This window comes from Setaria italica, chromosome IX (assembly GCF_000263155.2).
Source record: "Setaria italica strain Yugu1 chromosome IX, Setaria_italica_v2.0, whole genome shotgun sequence".
NCBI lineage: Eukaryota > Viridiplantae > Streptophyta > Magnoliopsida > Poales > Poaceae > Setaria > Setaria italica.
The window spans coordinates 3,526,416-3,539,800 of record NC_028458.1 but is presented as its reverse complement, the minus strand read 5'-3'; the positions used below and the strand labels follow the sequence as shown (position 1 = coordinate 3,539,800).

At 43.7% G+C, this 13,385-nt stretch overlaps 2 protein-coding genes across 4 annotated transcripts in view; both read right to left on the bottom strand.

Moving 5' to 3' along the window:
• Positions 1-2,304: 2,304 nt before the first annotated feature.
• Positions 2,305-5,244, bottom strand: LOC101755521 (organelle RRM domain-containing protein 6, chloroplastic). 3 transcript variants are annotated; one of them, XM_004981430.3, is made up of 5 exons: positions 4,820-5,244; positions 4,590-4,695; positions 3,386-3,454; positions 3,102-3,208; positions 2,305-2,702 (listed from the first exon to the last, which is right to left on the bottom strand). In XM_004981430.3, exons 2-5 carry the CDS (start codon positions 4,672-4,674, stop codon positions 2,649-2,651), a joined length of 315 nt encoding a protein of 104 aa, XP_004981487.1. In that variant the 5' UTR covers positions 4,675-4,695; positions 4,820-5,244; the 3' UTR covers positions 2,305-2,648. The 3 variants fall into 3 exon arrangements, with proteins under 3 accessions (XP_004981487.1, XP_004981486.1, XP_022678764.1); XM_004981429.2 differs by having other exon boundaries at positions 4,912-5,244; XM_022823029.1 differs by lacking the exons at positions 4,590-4,695; positions 4,820-5,244 and adding exons at positions 4,062-4,126; positions 4,281-4,543 and having other exon boundaries at positions 3,102-3,213.
• Positions 5,245-6,350: 1,106 nt separating this feature from the next.
• LOC101755113 (indole-3-acetaldehyde oxidase) overlaps positions 6,351-13,385 on the bottom strand; it is an 11,669-nt gene continuing 4,634 nt past the window's right edge. Inside the window, exons 2-11 of the mRNA XM_022823403.1 lie at positions 12,091-12,167; positions 10,028-11,671; positions 9,474-9,736; positions 9,148-9,357; positions 8,838-9,056; positions 7,723-8,688; positions 7,413-7,508; positions 7,187-7,285; positions 6,913-7,102; positions 6,351-6,760 (exon numbers count right to left, since the gene is read on the bottom strand). Coding sequence (XP_022679138.1) covers positions 6,525-6,760; positions 6,913-7,102; positions 7,187-7,285; positions 7,413-7,508; positions 7,723-8,688; positions 8,838-9,056; positions 9,148-9,357; positions 9,474-9,736; positions 10,028-11,671; positions 12,091-12,167 — 4,000 coding nt within the window. The 3' untranslated portion in view covers positions 6,351-6,524. The remainder of the gene's footprint in view (positions 6,761-6,912; positions 7,103-7,186; positions 7,286-7,412; positions 7,509-7,722; positions 8,689-8,837; positions 9,057-9,147; positions 9,358-9,473; positions 9,737-10,027; positions 11,672-12,090; positions 12,168-13,385) is intronic.

Below are 13,385 nucleotides of genomic sequence, written 5' to 3'. Positions count from 1 at the left end.
CCCATCCTCCCGATTTCTGCTCCATGAGGAAAACTCCATCAGTGTTAACTTTGAGAACTTCCTCCGGAGGTGGATTCTATCTCTGTACTTTTTTATAATGCTTCTTAATTGTTTTCTTTAGCATAGTACAAACCTTCCATGTCATGTTTCTTGCTTGGTGCACTACTTCTTTCACTGTTCTTCTCTGTTCACTAGAATTAACTTTGTTTCTTGCATCCCACCATGACCACATTAGGATCATGGTCTCATATTTGTTTTCCTCCTCCATAGAAAGGATATAGTTTGTTACCTCCTTGGCATCTTTTAGGTCTACTAATTTCAGCCTCACACCTTCCAAGTTCATCATCTGCCAACATTTGCTCATGAATTTGCATTTAAAAAAAATAATGGCTACCATCTTCATCCATCCTCAAACACACTAGACAGCGGGTGTTAACATCATCAATACCTCTTCTTTTAATATTCATCTACAGAGGCAGACTATTATGCGTTAGGCATCATAAAAAATGTTTGATCTTGGGAGGACATTCTAGTTTCCATATTCTTCCCCACTCTATCTGGTTTGCAATTGCTGAAGGTGATAATGACTCACCTCTCTGTCTTGTGGCCTGCCGCTCCGGTTTGTCCTCCAAAGTGTGATACATCGATTTTACTGAAAATAGCCCTTTTGTGTCATAGTGCCATGCAAGAAAATCCTCCATATTATTATTTACTGGGGTTGCAAGGATATGCTTCACACCCTCTTCCCAAAACACATCTTTGATTAGAATTTTATCCCAATCCCCGTTAATGGATCAATAAGTTCTGAAACCTTTGTCAAGATCTTATGCTCTCGAGGAGTGATTAGCCTTCTCATCACACCTGTCGTACCCAAGGATCTAACAAAATATTTATTTGTGATCTATCACCGACCCTCCAAATTAAGCCCTTCTTTAGTGCTTGTATACCGCGAACAATGCTTCTCCAGGAGTATGAGATGCCTGGAGCTTTTGTCACGTCAAGTAATTTGCCATTCTCAAAATACTTTGCTCGTAGGACCTGGGCACATAAAAGTAATTTGCCATTCTCAGATACTTTGCTCACAGGACCTGGACACATAGAGAATCTGAATTCATCAGTAATCTCCATCCTTGCCTTGCTAACATTGCCAAATTAAAAAAGTGGAGATCTCTATATCCCAAAACCCCTTTCTTTTTTCTTTGACACAAAAAAATCCCGGGACAACCAATGCATCTTATTTTCTTTATCTTGTTGTACCTATAAGTATCTACAAATCATCAAACTGATTTCATCACATAAGGTTTTGGTGAGGTCAAAACAGGACATTGCGTATGTGGGGATCGCCAGCTTTTGAAAGCAGCGTTTCCTTCCAGCCTTGAATTCTTTGCCAGACCCTTTCTTTCAAATATGCAAAAGTTTTTGCTATTGATTTTCCCATATAAACTGGAAGACCCAAATACTTATCATGCCTCTGTTGCAATGTCCAGGATTGCCATGAACTGAAGCTTGTTAGTTGCCTTAGTATGCTTGCTAAACATCACCAATGATTTATCTTTGTTGATAGTTTGCCCCAAGCATTCCTCATACAAGGTGAGAATATTTTGCAGATGATGTGCACTTCGATCATCAGTTTTCAGTAGTAGTAGTGAGTCATCTGCAAACGGAAGGTGGTTGATACTCGGTGCCTCTTGACAGACCCTTATACCCTGCATTCAACAAGGCAGAAAACCCTCAGCACAGATCAGGAATAAATAAGAAGATAGAGGATCACCTTGTCTCAAACCACGTTTTGATGAAATTTCCTCAATAAGCTCACCATTTATCTTGATGAGGTGATCTCAAACCACGGTTTGGTGAAATTTCCTCAGTAAGCTCACCATTTATCTTGATGTGGTAAGAGACTGTAGAAATACATCTCATTATAATGTCCACCCATCTTCTTGCAAAACCCAATTTCATCATCTTTTTTTCCAAAAAAGACCATTCCACTCGGTCATATGCTTTATTCATGTCTAATTTCACTGCTGCATAACCATCTACACGAGATCTTTTTGTTTGTAGGAAGTGAGTAAATTCATAAGCTAAAAGTACGTTATCTATTATGAGCCAGTCAGGCACAAAGGCACTCTGGTTTAGGGAGATAACCTCGGACAAAGGCACTCTGGTTTAGGGAGATAACCTCGGACAAGATCAGTTTCAATCGATTTGAAATTACCTTTGATGCAATTTTGTACACTTGAAATTACCTTTGATGCAATTTTGTACACTTGAAATTACCTTTGATGCAATTTTGTACACCACATCTGTACTCATCTCTAAGCACTTGGATTTGCAGGAAATACTGTATGTCTTGTATATATGCTACTGGAAGGTATGTTTTACAGAGAGAAAATATTCTGGCACTAGTAAAAAGTGTTATAGAGAGTGCGCAGTACGATAACATCTCGCCCATTTGCCGGCTAGATATTCCAAGTAAAAATAAATCAGTCCAAAATACAAAAACAAAAAGGAGCACATGGGAAGACACATGCTCTAACTAAAAACTAAAAACAGAAAGCATTAAAACGTTGGGAGGACAAGCTTCGGCAAGCAACCTTGTTGGGAACTGAGAAGAAAATGGTCAATCTTCAACAATGGAGGGTGTCCTACTAGCTTTTGCGTCCTTGGGCCATCTCCACAAAAATCAATCTTCCGCGTAGAATCTGTTAAGATGAAGTAATTTAGTGAAAGTTTAAGACTACATATCAAAATCTGATACTAGTTTATATCTAGCTCAGGGAATCAATCCTGTACATGTTTTCATTTTAATTTGATCCAGTCACTAAAACAAAGTGCTGGAGTTCCAGCACGCTCACAAGTTGAAAAACCTATAGATATGAAATGACATCACAGGTAGTCCATAAAATGTGAAATTAAGAACTTCTGAGGTGGTTCATCTGAGTAAGGAATGACATCAGAGCCCATGGCTCATTTACTTGTAGACGTGTCAAAAAAATGGCAAGCAAACAATTGCAGCTAGCACTAGCAGTTTGTAGACGTCACCATTTATCATCATCAGTCAGTCAAGTTTTTATTAATTAAGCAGAGTAGAAAGCACACACCCTTCCATGCATTGCTTTAACAGCTTTCTCCGCCTCAGCTTGTGATGAATAGTTGACAAAACCAAATCCCTTTAACCTTCCAGTTTGGCTATCCCGCATAAGTCGAGCTGCACTTGATAAGATACAAGAAGCAACATCAAACTGAAATACTGCTAATTCAATTCAAGTAACATAACCCATACTGTTACAAATATAAGTTTCACAAGAAATATATATGAAGATGGAACTACAAGTGAAAACACAAAACAGACTGAGGCAGGTCTATTATAGCACAGATAACATACCTTCTTTTACATTGCCAAATGGTGAAAACACATCTTTGAGTTCTTCCTCTGTCGTATAAAATGATAATCCTGCAAAAGCACAATAAAAAGAGTTAATACTGCATGCCACAACCACATTACAATAATAACAAACAACATTGGACAAAATACTTGGTAAAGAGATTGGAACGGGTGTTCCCTATGAAACAGAACTTGAAAATCTTCGCCAGAGTGCATAAATAGTAGGATCTTCATGACAAATGTTACAAAAAGAAGAGGGCCATATTGGATAGATTTAAAGCAGCTTTACAATATAATGTTTCTATGTTGTAATTGAGATCCATGGCAACTAATGTGGAGTACAGGAAGCTATCTTTACTTTGGCCATGGGATCCAGGCATCGTGCAACGGATTGGGTCTGAATGCAGTGGCAGAGTGGCTGCAAGATGAGTTATTTGTGGACATGCTATTATGTGGTGTTCAAAGCAATTTCTGAATATGACAGTTTAGGGACAAGCTGTGTTTTGCAGCATCGTGGCCCAGCAATGCCATGGATCATGGGCTTTCAAGTCCATATGCCAGGTCATAGCCCAAGGTCAAGACCATAAGACACAAGCTGTGCACATCAGAAGGGATCAGAAAAATAAATTGAGAAATACAAAGAGGAATCGAGAAGTTCATCTTCCTCCTCAGGTACCCGAGATCCCCTTCTCCAATCTTCCCCTGTGCCCCCATCACGTCCCGATTTGATATCAGCGGCGGCTACACAGAAGTGCCAGAATTAACCAGATTGCTATTTAAGCACTAGATGTACTGATACATCAAGTTGATTGGCATTTGTTATGGCCAACTACTTCTGGAGGAACTAGGCAGCAATCAGGTTAACACAAGATGGAGAAAGACACAATAACCCAACCTAAAACTCAGAGGAACCACATTCTTATAGCACCTGATGCTCGTTGCAAATCCAACATCCTCGCAAGCAAAGCTGATATTCGCAAAAAAACAGTGTCAAAAGCCTAGACCACCAACCAGTGCTATCCTCCGCCCAAACCATCAAAAGTCACAAGTCCGCAATATCTTGCTAACACACTACATAAATAATGAATCAAACATACTAGTACACTACAACCACGCAGTCACACAAGGTCTGGAACAAATCCAATCATCACGGTGGAATCACATGACTGCAGAGACAAGCAAGAATCGATCAGAATTTACTTACTGCTCACAAATATCTCCGTGCTGAAGCACCTCATGCCCAGAACCTGAGAGGACAAACCCACCATCCTTGCACCTCGAATCATCATCGGGATGATCTCCTCTCCCCCCTGCAACGAATCGGTTCAGTTACTAAAGACCAGAAAATTTGGAAGACGAACTGCTAATACTAATACTACTCCACCGCGCAAAACATAAATCTACAATGGACTAAATGGATCGACGCATTCATACCAGAAAGAAGGATTTGGGAATTCGCAGCAAACAGAGGACTATTCCACAAAACAAACCGAACGGCGCATCCAAGTGAGCTAGGGATTCCTCACCAGCAAAGGCAGAAGTCAGTCCAAGCGTGGGTGGATATCCGCCGCACGCTGGCCCGGGGGAACGGGGCGAGGACGACAACGCGGGGAGAAGAGGCGGCACTGCAGCGTAAGGGTGCTGGATCTGAAGGAAGCGTGTTCGGCGTGGGGAGCCTATGGTAGGGAGGAAGGTGCCGTAGGAAAGAGGGAGGGAGGCGGGCGGTGGCGGCGCGGAAGGAGAGGCACAAAGCGCAGAGGCAGGCAACGGTGATTGGGGGTGTGGCGGCGGCGGATGTGGTGGTCGCCGCCCGTCACGGTCTCACGGACGAGTCCCCTTATTTTGCCGTCGTAGGAATGATGTCGTGGACTCTAGGATGTCAAAGGAATGGAATTAAACCTTTTAAATACAGTGATACTCCATCCTATTTTTTTTATATAACGGTGACTGATTTTTCCAAAAAAACGCCTCCTCCTCCAAGAGCAACTTCAAAAATTTCCCAAAAATTTCTTCACACTTTCTGATTAACATGCATCGAGCTACCACCGTAGTACTGTGTGGCAGCGGGCTCCAAGCCTCCCAACCATCGCTCGTCCTCTCCTTGGCCAGAACGTCCTGCCTCGTGGCCATCTTCTTCGTCCTCCTTGCCGGCGGCGGCACTGCGCCGTGACGGCCGTGCAATTGCAGCACGCCGTGATTAACGGCACCATCGCATCTGGCTTCTGTGCCTAATTCCAATTGGTCCCTGCTTGCGCGCTAGTTGCATACGTCGGCGGCAAGGTCGGTTCATATATGTACATCCTGGCTGGGCTCACTGCACTAGGCGGCCGGCCAAGAACTAACAATGTCATCAGGCATCAGCCATGTAGCCTTGTAGTAGGCGGTAGACGCTCTTTGAGTCTCCATGTCAAATTAGTTTGTTTCATTTCAAGGCCGTGATTCATCCTATCGGAATCCCATCTCTACTGTTCTAAGATACTTCGCTCCTAAAACACATTGCACATGTTGGTTCGGACATACTAGCTTCAAGCTGCTAACAAGATTGGTAGCTACTTTCTTTGCTGAACCTACTAGATTTAGTTAGCGCTTAAGGAATTGGACCACTGCAGTGTACAGTGTTCTTGATCTGCAGACGCTCTTATCTATACATGGCAAATCATGTTTGCAACGAAGGATCAGAAGCAGTAGCATCTGTCAAGAGTTAAACTCTGATTATAATTTGTGGGACATATATTTTGTTGTGCTTCGATGATCTTGTTTACACACATGAAAATTGCATCATCAACATCAGATTCCGTCATTGTTAATTGCCTATGATTTTCAGATCTGGTTTTAACTCTATAATTATATTTTTTAATACCAATTGTTAAGATGTCTCGGTAAAGATGAATACAATAAATCAGAACCTACGATAATTGGTGCTTACCTTAATCTATTGGTTAAGTGGTGAATTTGCTTATTAAAATAGTATACTAGCTGGTAATCCATTGGTATCACAAAATGTAAATTGCTGGCTAGCTACACGGTGGGCGCGGCAAAGCCGCGCCTTATTTACTGTATTTTTTCTCTCTATACAGTTCATCACAGATTCACAATACCACAATCCACAGCGTTAACATCTGGCAATGCGCCTGCTGGACTATGCTTTCGTAGTGTTTGGGCCGGCAGCAGATACCCTCTCGAGGTACCTCTCCACGACGTCCAGGCCGCAGAGCTCCTTGACGACGGGCATCGTCGCCGGGACGTCCAACTGGAATGTGGCAGTGGAGTTTGCTGGGCCAGTGCAGACTGAAAACTCCTTCCTGGCGGCCCTGATCGCCTCCCTCATCGCGCAGTGCACCGAGGCCGCGAGAACCAGTGGCGGCTCGCCCGACGCTGCAAGGAAGTCCACAGTATGTCAGGTTTGTAGGCAGCCATCGTTGGTGAGCTCTAGTTATAATACTTTCAGGTGTCATTTTGTCAAGAAATTGTGAAGATCTGATCAAAGAATGTTGGCATGTGATGAAACATTGTGGGAAGAGGCTCACCTTTCGAAGACAGGACACGCTTCTGGTCGCGGGCGCTGTTAAACATCTCAACGTTGAACTGCTTGGGAATGGTGTCCACCGTGGGGATCTTGTACGTCCATGTGCCGTCATGGATGACCAGGCCATCAGAGTTTGTAGCGTAGTCTTCGTTCGTGAAGAAGCCAACTCCTTGGACAAATGAGCCTTCGATCTGAGTGAATCAAGAAAAGTGTTCAGAGGAGCACATTTTCATTGATGCAGCAGTCTGCACGAGGATTTTTTCTTTGGAGCTAACCTGGCCCAAGTCCACAGCAGGGTTCAGGCTCTGCCCGCAGTCGTACAAGAGGTCACTCCGTAGGATTGTGGTTGCTCCTGTCAGGACATCAACTTCCACCTGCCATTTTCAATATCAAGTTCCCAGTCACATGTCAGCGTTGAGAGAAATGAATCTGCAGCCTCCCAACAATTTGGCTTGGTAATTGCATTTGCAATGTTTTTACTGCAATCTGGATCAAGGATACCTCACTGACGGCAGCTCCATAGTTCAAGTAGCTCCTGAAAGATGGATCGGGAGTCCAGTATGCATGTGCCGATAAGTTCACACTCCCCATGCTCGCCTGCAGATGAGCAACAAATGCCATGAACAATTGAAACTGCAGGTAGTGACTTACTTACATTTATTTGCTACTGCCACTTCTACTGACTGCAGTACATTGCTGGCAGAATGCAGTGAGGGAAAAGATTTAAATAATTTGCAATTCTTGGTTATTTTTTAACTCAGCTTAAGTGGCATCTTACCAACAAAGTCATAATTAACAAAGTGTTACTCACCTGAGCAATCAAGGCACTCCATTCCACTGGAATGGCCTTAGCTTCCAGACTCTCCTTGATAGGCTTGAGCCTCTCAACGAGCACAGCACATGATTGTCGAACCGCTTCACAGCTAGTTTCAGAAGTGGTGCTCCCAGCAGTGAAACCTCCCTGGATCATGCTTAATGTGTCTGCCTGGATAACCCGCACCTTGTCCAGGAGGCATTCACCACCATCAGGACACAGCTGTCCCAATCCAAATGCTGTCATCTGCTTAACTTTAGTCCACAACCCTTGACCTATCTCAACTCCTCCAACCTCAACTGCGATGGAACCATCGTTCATGATGGACACCTTTCCTGGAGTCGGTCGAAGATTAACCTCATAGGTGATTGGCACACAAGAAATACCACGTTTCTTCCACTTGTTGCTCCTATTATAGTGCTCAACCATTTCAGCTCTGTGGTGGTAATCTGGACTTGAGGCCAGCTTATCAAACATGGTGACCAAGCTGTATGTAGAAGCTTCACCTGCGCTTTCTCCATAGAACACTGCAAGGCTTTCAAAATCATGAAGGTTCTTCTTTCTGATGGTGTTAGTGTCTAGTGAGAGTGCCGAGGCAACATGCTCAATGATGGCTTCAGCGATGAAAGAGCCCTGCACATCTCCAGGACCCCGCATTGCTGACTTTGATGAGACGTTTGTCTTGCAGATCTTGGTGTCAAATTCAAGAGCACCCCAGTTATACTTTTTGAGAGCCCCTATGATAGCATATGGCATCAATGGACTCACATCTGGTGATATTCCAGCATTGATCCCAAGATCAAGGTGCAATGCTGTGATCTTGCCATCTGACTTGAACCCAACAGAGTACTTCACCTTCATAGGATGCCGTCCACCTGCCATTATCATGTCTGTCTTGCGATCGAGGTACATCCTAACAGGACGCCGCAGCTTGAATGCAGCAACGGCACATGCACATGCGATCTGACAAAGAGGAAATTCTTGGTCATCTCTGGCACTTTTACATCTCACACAGTTTTTTGGTCAGATTGCTGACTAAAGTTGACAATACATTGGTGATTGAGAATAAAAAAATGTTTAGTGAATCAAAGCACTAGTTAGTCAGTACTTACATGTGTTGCTTTCATTGCCTTTCCACCAAAGCCTCCTCCAACTCTTCTACTGATGACACGGACATTGTTAAATGGAATGCCAAGGCACCTTGCTACTACATCTTGTGTGAGCTCAGGCATTTGTGCCGAGGAATAGATGGTTATGCAGTTATCTTCATCAGGAATAGCTAGTGCCACTTGAGTCTCCAGGTAGAAATAATACTGGGATTCAAGTTTTACCTGCGGATACAAAACTATTAAGTGTGAGTGTCTGGTCTCACTGGAAACTTAAGAGTATAGATCCTTTTGAACATGACGGAGTACTACATACCTCTGCTGATAAAATCTTGTGATCAGCTTCAGACATCCCTTGGTTGTAATTACCAACTGGCTTGGGAGCTAAAAATGGGGCGGTTTGGAAGTAGCTGTTTCGTTGGATGGAATCTTCTATTGTCAGAATTGGTGGCTGCAGATTTTCCGTGCTATACTCAACAACAGCTTGCTTTGCAGCCATATAAGCATACCTCTGTGTTTCAGCAATCTAAGTAAAATGAAAAGCAACACAACACAGTAAGCTTGCTTGATTTTCAAGATCACAGCTGTACATAAACATGTTACTGTTTTGTGTATTCTGAAAAAAGATTTAAGAAACATTACCACGACGCCAATATTTTGACCAGCAAATTCAGCAACTGGATCAGCAAAAAGTGCTTCATCTCCTAGCATCAGGAAGCTGGTTCCAATATTTTGTCCGCCACTTGGAATATCCTTTGCAGTGATCACTGTGATGACCTTCTGTGAAGCCAAAGATGATTTGAAGTTGATACCCTTCACATGGGCATGAGGGTGTGTGCTGTAGATAAATGCTCCATAGAGGCAATCCTTGGGAGCAGGGATATCATCAACGTACACCGCCTCCCCTGTTGTCAGAAGATTGAATATGGCTTAGTGCATTTTCTAAAAGAGGAAATAAAGTCACTAAATCATGCAGGGGCGAAGGTTTATTAAGTGGTTCTGCACTGACCAAACCATTATACTAAAATTGAGGGGAAAAAAAAAGGGCCATCAGATGATTATGTACACAAAATATAAGGGTTGCATTGAACATGTTTAGAAGTTCAACCTATTGAAGGCCATGGAAGTTCAGCATTATAGGACATGTTTGAAAGTTCAATCTAAATCAGTTTATGCATCGGAATAAGATTATGTACCAGAGGCTTGGAGCTCTGCCCCAGCTTTCTTAATCGGCTTGCCAACAGGCTTGTATTCATCACTGAAAACCATTTCTTGCCTTGAGCGAATTGGCAAATCATTGCAGTCAACCTTAAGATGTTCGACTGGTGAGTACTCAGTGCTAACATTTTTAATTCCATTAGTATATGATGCATTGAGAGTATCAGCCTTTGATGGTGCACTGGAGCTGTTGGGAAGGGAAGACAGGAAGCTGAACAGAAAACTGACAGCCAAACTGATCCTGTATTCGGGGTGTGTCGTGCCTTCTGATGGTGAAACATTCTCTTTAAGCAACTGAACTGCTTCAAGTATAACAGATGGGCTCACCGATTTGCTCTTCAGGAAATCCTCAACCTTCCTAGCTCTTATGGCATGATCGACTCCGTAAGCACCAAATGCCAAGCATATATCCTCAATGTGGTGGTCGCTTGATGTTCTTGCCAAGAAAGCGGAGTTTACATATGAGACAGCATTACCAAATGGACGAGGGGCTGCTCGGAAAGTCTCGAAAGTGATATCATCTGAACCCCATTCTGGGACAAATATGCTCAACAGTAGGGTCCTAGGATCACAAGGCGGCTGCTGCAAGAACTCCTCCAGAGTAATGCAGAGTCTTTTGGAAGCCACCAGTATGGTGACAGTTGAACCTGCAGCTAGTAGTATGGTTGCAATGTCCGATGCGAATGGCAACCTCTGTGCCATCATTATGTTTCCACCTATGGTTGCAGTGTTCCGGATAAATGGTGAGGCCACTTTGTTTAGATGATCCGCAATCTTTCTAAAGACTAGATTTCCATCTGACAATATTTCAATTGCTTTAGAGATGGACAGAACTGATCCGATCTCAATTCCCTTGCTGCTTCTGTTGATGACTGAAAGCTCTGGGATCCCCTTGATGTCGATATACTTGTCATAGAGGTCCTGATCCTTGTACACTCCAGACCCAGTGTTTGAAGCCACAATCTTCACAGAATTTTCATCGAACCAGTTGGAATCAAACAACCTTTGAAGCTCTTCGATGCTCTTAGGATGGTACCACCCGTCGTCGGAGACGGTCACCAGAGCACCATTTGCCTGATCCACTGCAGACTTGATCTCGGCTTTGAGGAACTCCGGGAAGGTGCACACAGCGCGACTGTTGTAGCTTGGCAGCTTGCTGGCATCTGCAGGCTCGTTGCCCTTCTTCCAGAAGCAGTTGAGGCCGAGGTCCTCGAGGTCAACATCGGCGGAGAAGCTCTTGCAGGTATCAATGATGGGCCTGTATCCGGTGCAGCGGCAAAGGTTGCCCGAGACAGCCCTCTCAGCCTCCGAGGCAGTGATTTTGGAGAAGCCAGGGGGAGGGTCTGGGCGGCCGGACTTCTTGTCGGCCTTGGAGAGTGCGGAGAAGATGGACATACACATGCCCGGAGTGCAGAAGCCGCACTGTGAGGCGTGGAAGCCTGCCAGGCGCTGCTGCACGGGGTGGTAACCATCCCTGGTGTTGCCAATTCCCTCGCTGGTGGTCACCGAGCCACGGTTCACGCTGTGGAGGAGCGTCAGGCAGGAGCTCGCAGAGAACTCGGTCACCTCGTCAGTGGCCGGGTCATACTTGGAGATGAGGACCACGCAGGCACCACAGCCACCTGCAGCATTGGGAAAATTGTAAGAACAGAGAAGTTTAGATCTTTTTTCCTTCAATGTACATGCGGAAGACCTGTGTTTTACATTCAGATAAAAGAAGAAGCATGGTGCTGTTTTTCTTTTTAACAGAAGTGCAGGAGGTTAGCATACTTTTGTTGCGTCGTCAAAATGCACACTATAGCTTGGTTCAAAAAAGAATAGAACAGTCATTAAAAATTAATCCTGCTTCTTCTCTAACTGAATGGAAACGTTGCCTTGTTTTGCTCATGTATGTATGTAACGGCATCTCTGTACTCAAATCAAAACACGGTTGGAATAAAATCAAAAGCAAATTTCCAAGCACAGAATCTGAAGACAATCTTCTTCCCTATAGATTGAAACAGGTAGATAGGCAACAAATCTGTGCAAAGGAAACTGAAACTTCTCCCATCTGAATCAGGGTGGTACCAATTTCCATCATCTAACGGGGTTGCTAATGTTTCAACCCGAGAAGCATAACTGCAAATAGAACTTGCTGAAATGTTGACACAGGAACCAAGGTCGGAACCTCATCCGGATGGTGCCGACGAGGCCGGAATGGGTCGGGCCTGTTCGGTTCAGCTTATAAGCCGGCTGAAAAGCTGAAACGGCTGATTTGTTGTGAGAGAAAAATACTGTTTGGTGGCTGATAAGCCGGGTGAATAAGCTGAAGCGAACAGGTCCGGAGGAGCGGAGAAGGGCGGATTCATGTTCGGACGGGACGAGGCAGTGGGATGGACGGCGCCCAGACGCTGGAGGGCACGAACTGGACGGAGGAAGACGACGATCGACGACGCAATCGCAATGTGATTACGTCACCCAACGTAGCACGTATCTCTTTGCGCTACAATGTGAGGAGCTAAAAACAAAAATGATCTAAACAGTAACAGTTAACCTCAATAATATAATACCTGTTTTTCAAAAAATATAGTGATTTTCTAAAAGGTAATATATTCGTGCTAACTCTTAGTTGGATTTTGAATACGTGTATGAAAACTATGCAGCTAGAACTTTAAAATGAGTTCACGCTATAGTGACCCCCTGTACGTATAGCTAATTATTTTGCAAGAAAACAATGGTTTGAGCCTATTTCTGAATACTCTGCCAAGACAAAATATACCCCACATTTATGAACGGAGATAATATTCTTTTTATAATTTTAGCACCATATGTTTGTATGAAAGCATCATGATTGTACTTGTATTTGATTAATACAATAGTGGTTGTTCTCTTGGTATATTGTTTAGATCCCTGCTTTTAAAATGCTATACTTGTTTTATACGTTATTTGAGATCCAAATCACCTTAATAATTCAGAAAAAATCGGTGCGATATCGCCAATCTCTCTTTGGCCTGGTTTGGTTAGTTTGCTTATTTTTAAGCACCCGTCACATCGAATGTTTAGATACTAATTAGGAGTATTAAACGTAGACTATTTACAAAATCCATTACATAAGTGGAGGCTAAACGGCGAGACGAATCTGTTAAGCCCTAATTAGTCCATGATTTGACCATGGGTTGCTACAGCAATCATCCGCATCTGAAGCATGAATAAGGCTTAATAGGGTCGCCTAGCGGGCTCGGATCAACTTAGGCACGGACATGAATAGTAGCTACAGTGAATTTCAGCTGCTCAGCAACGGAGAAGGATGGTGCGTGCGCTCCCTATACGTGAATGATCCAGGCAGGTATTGCGGTA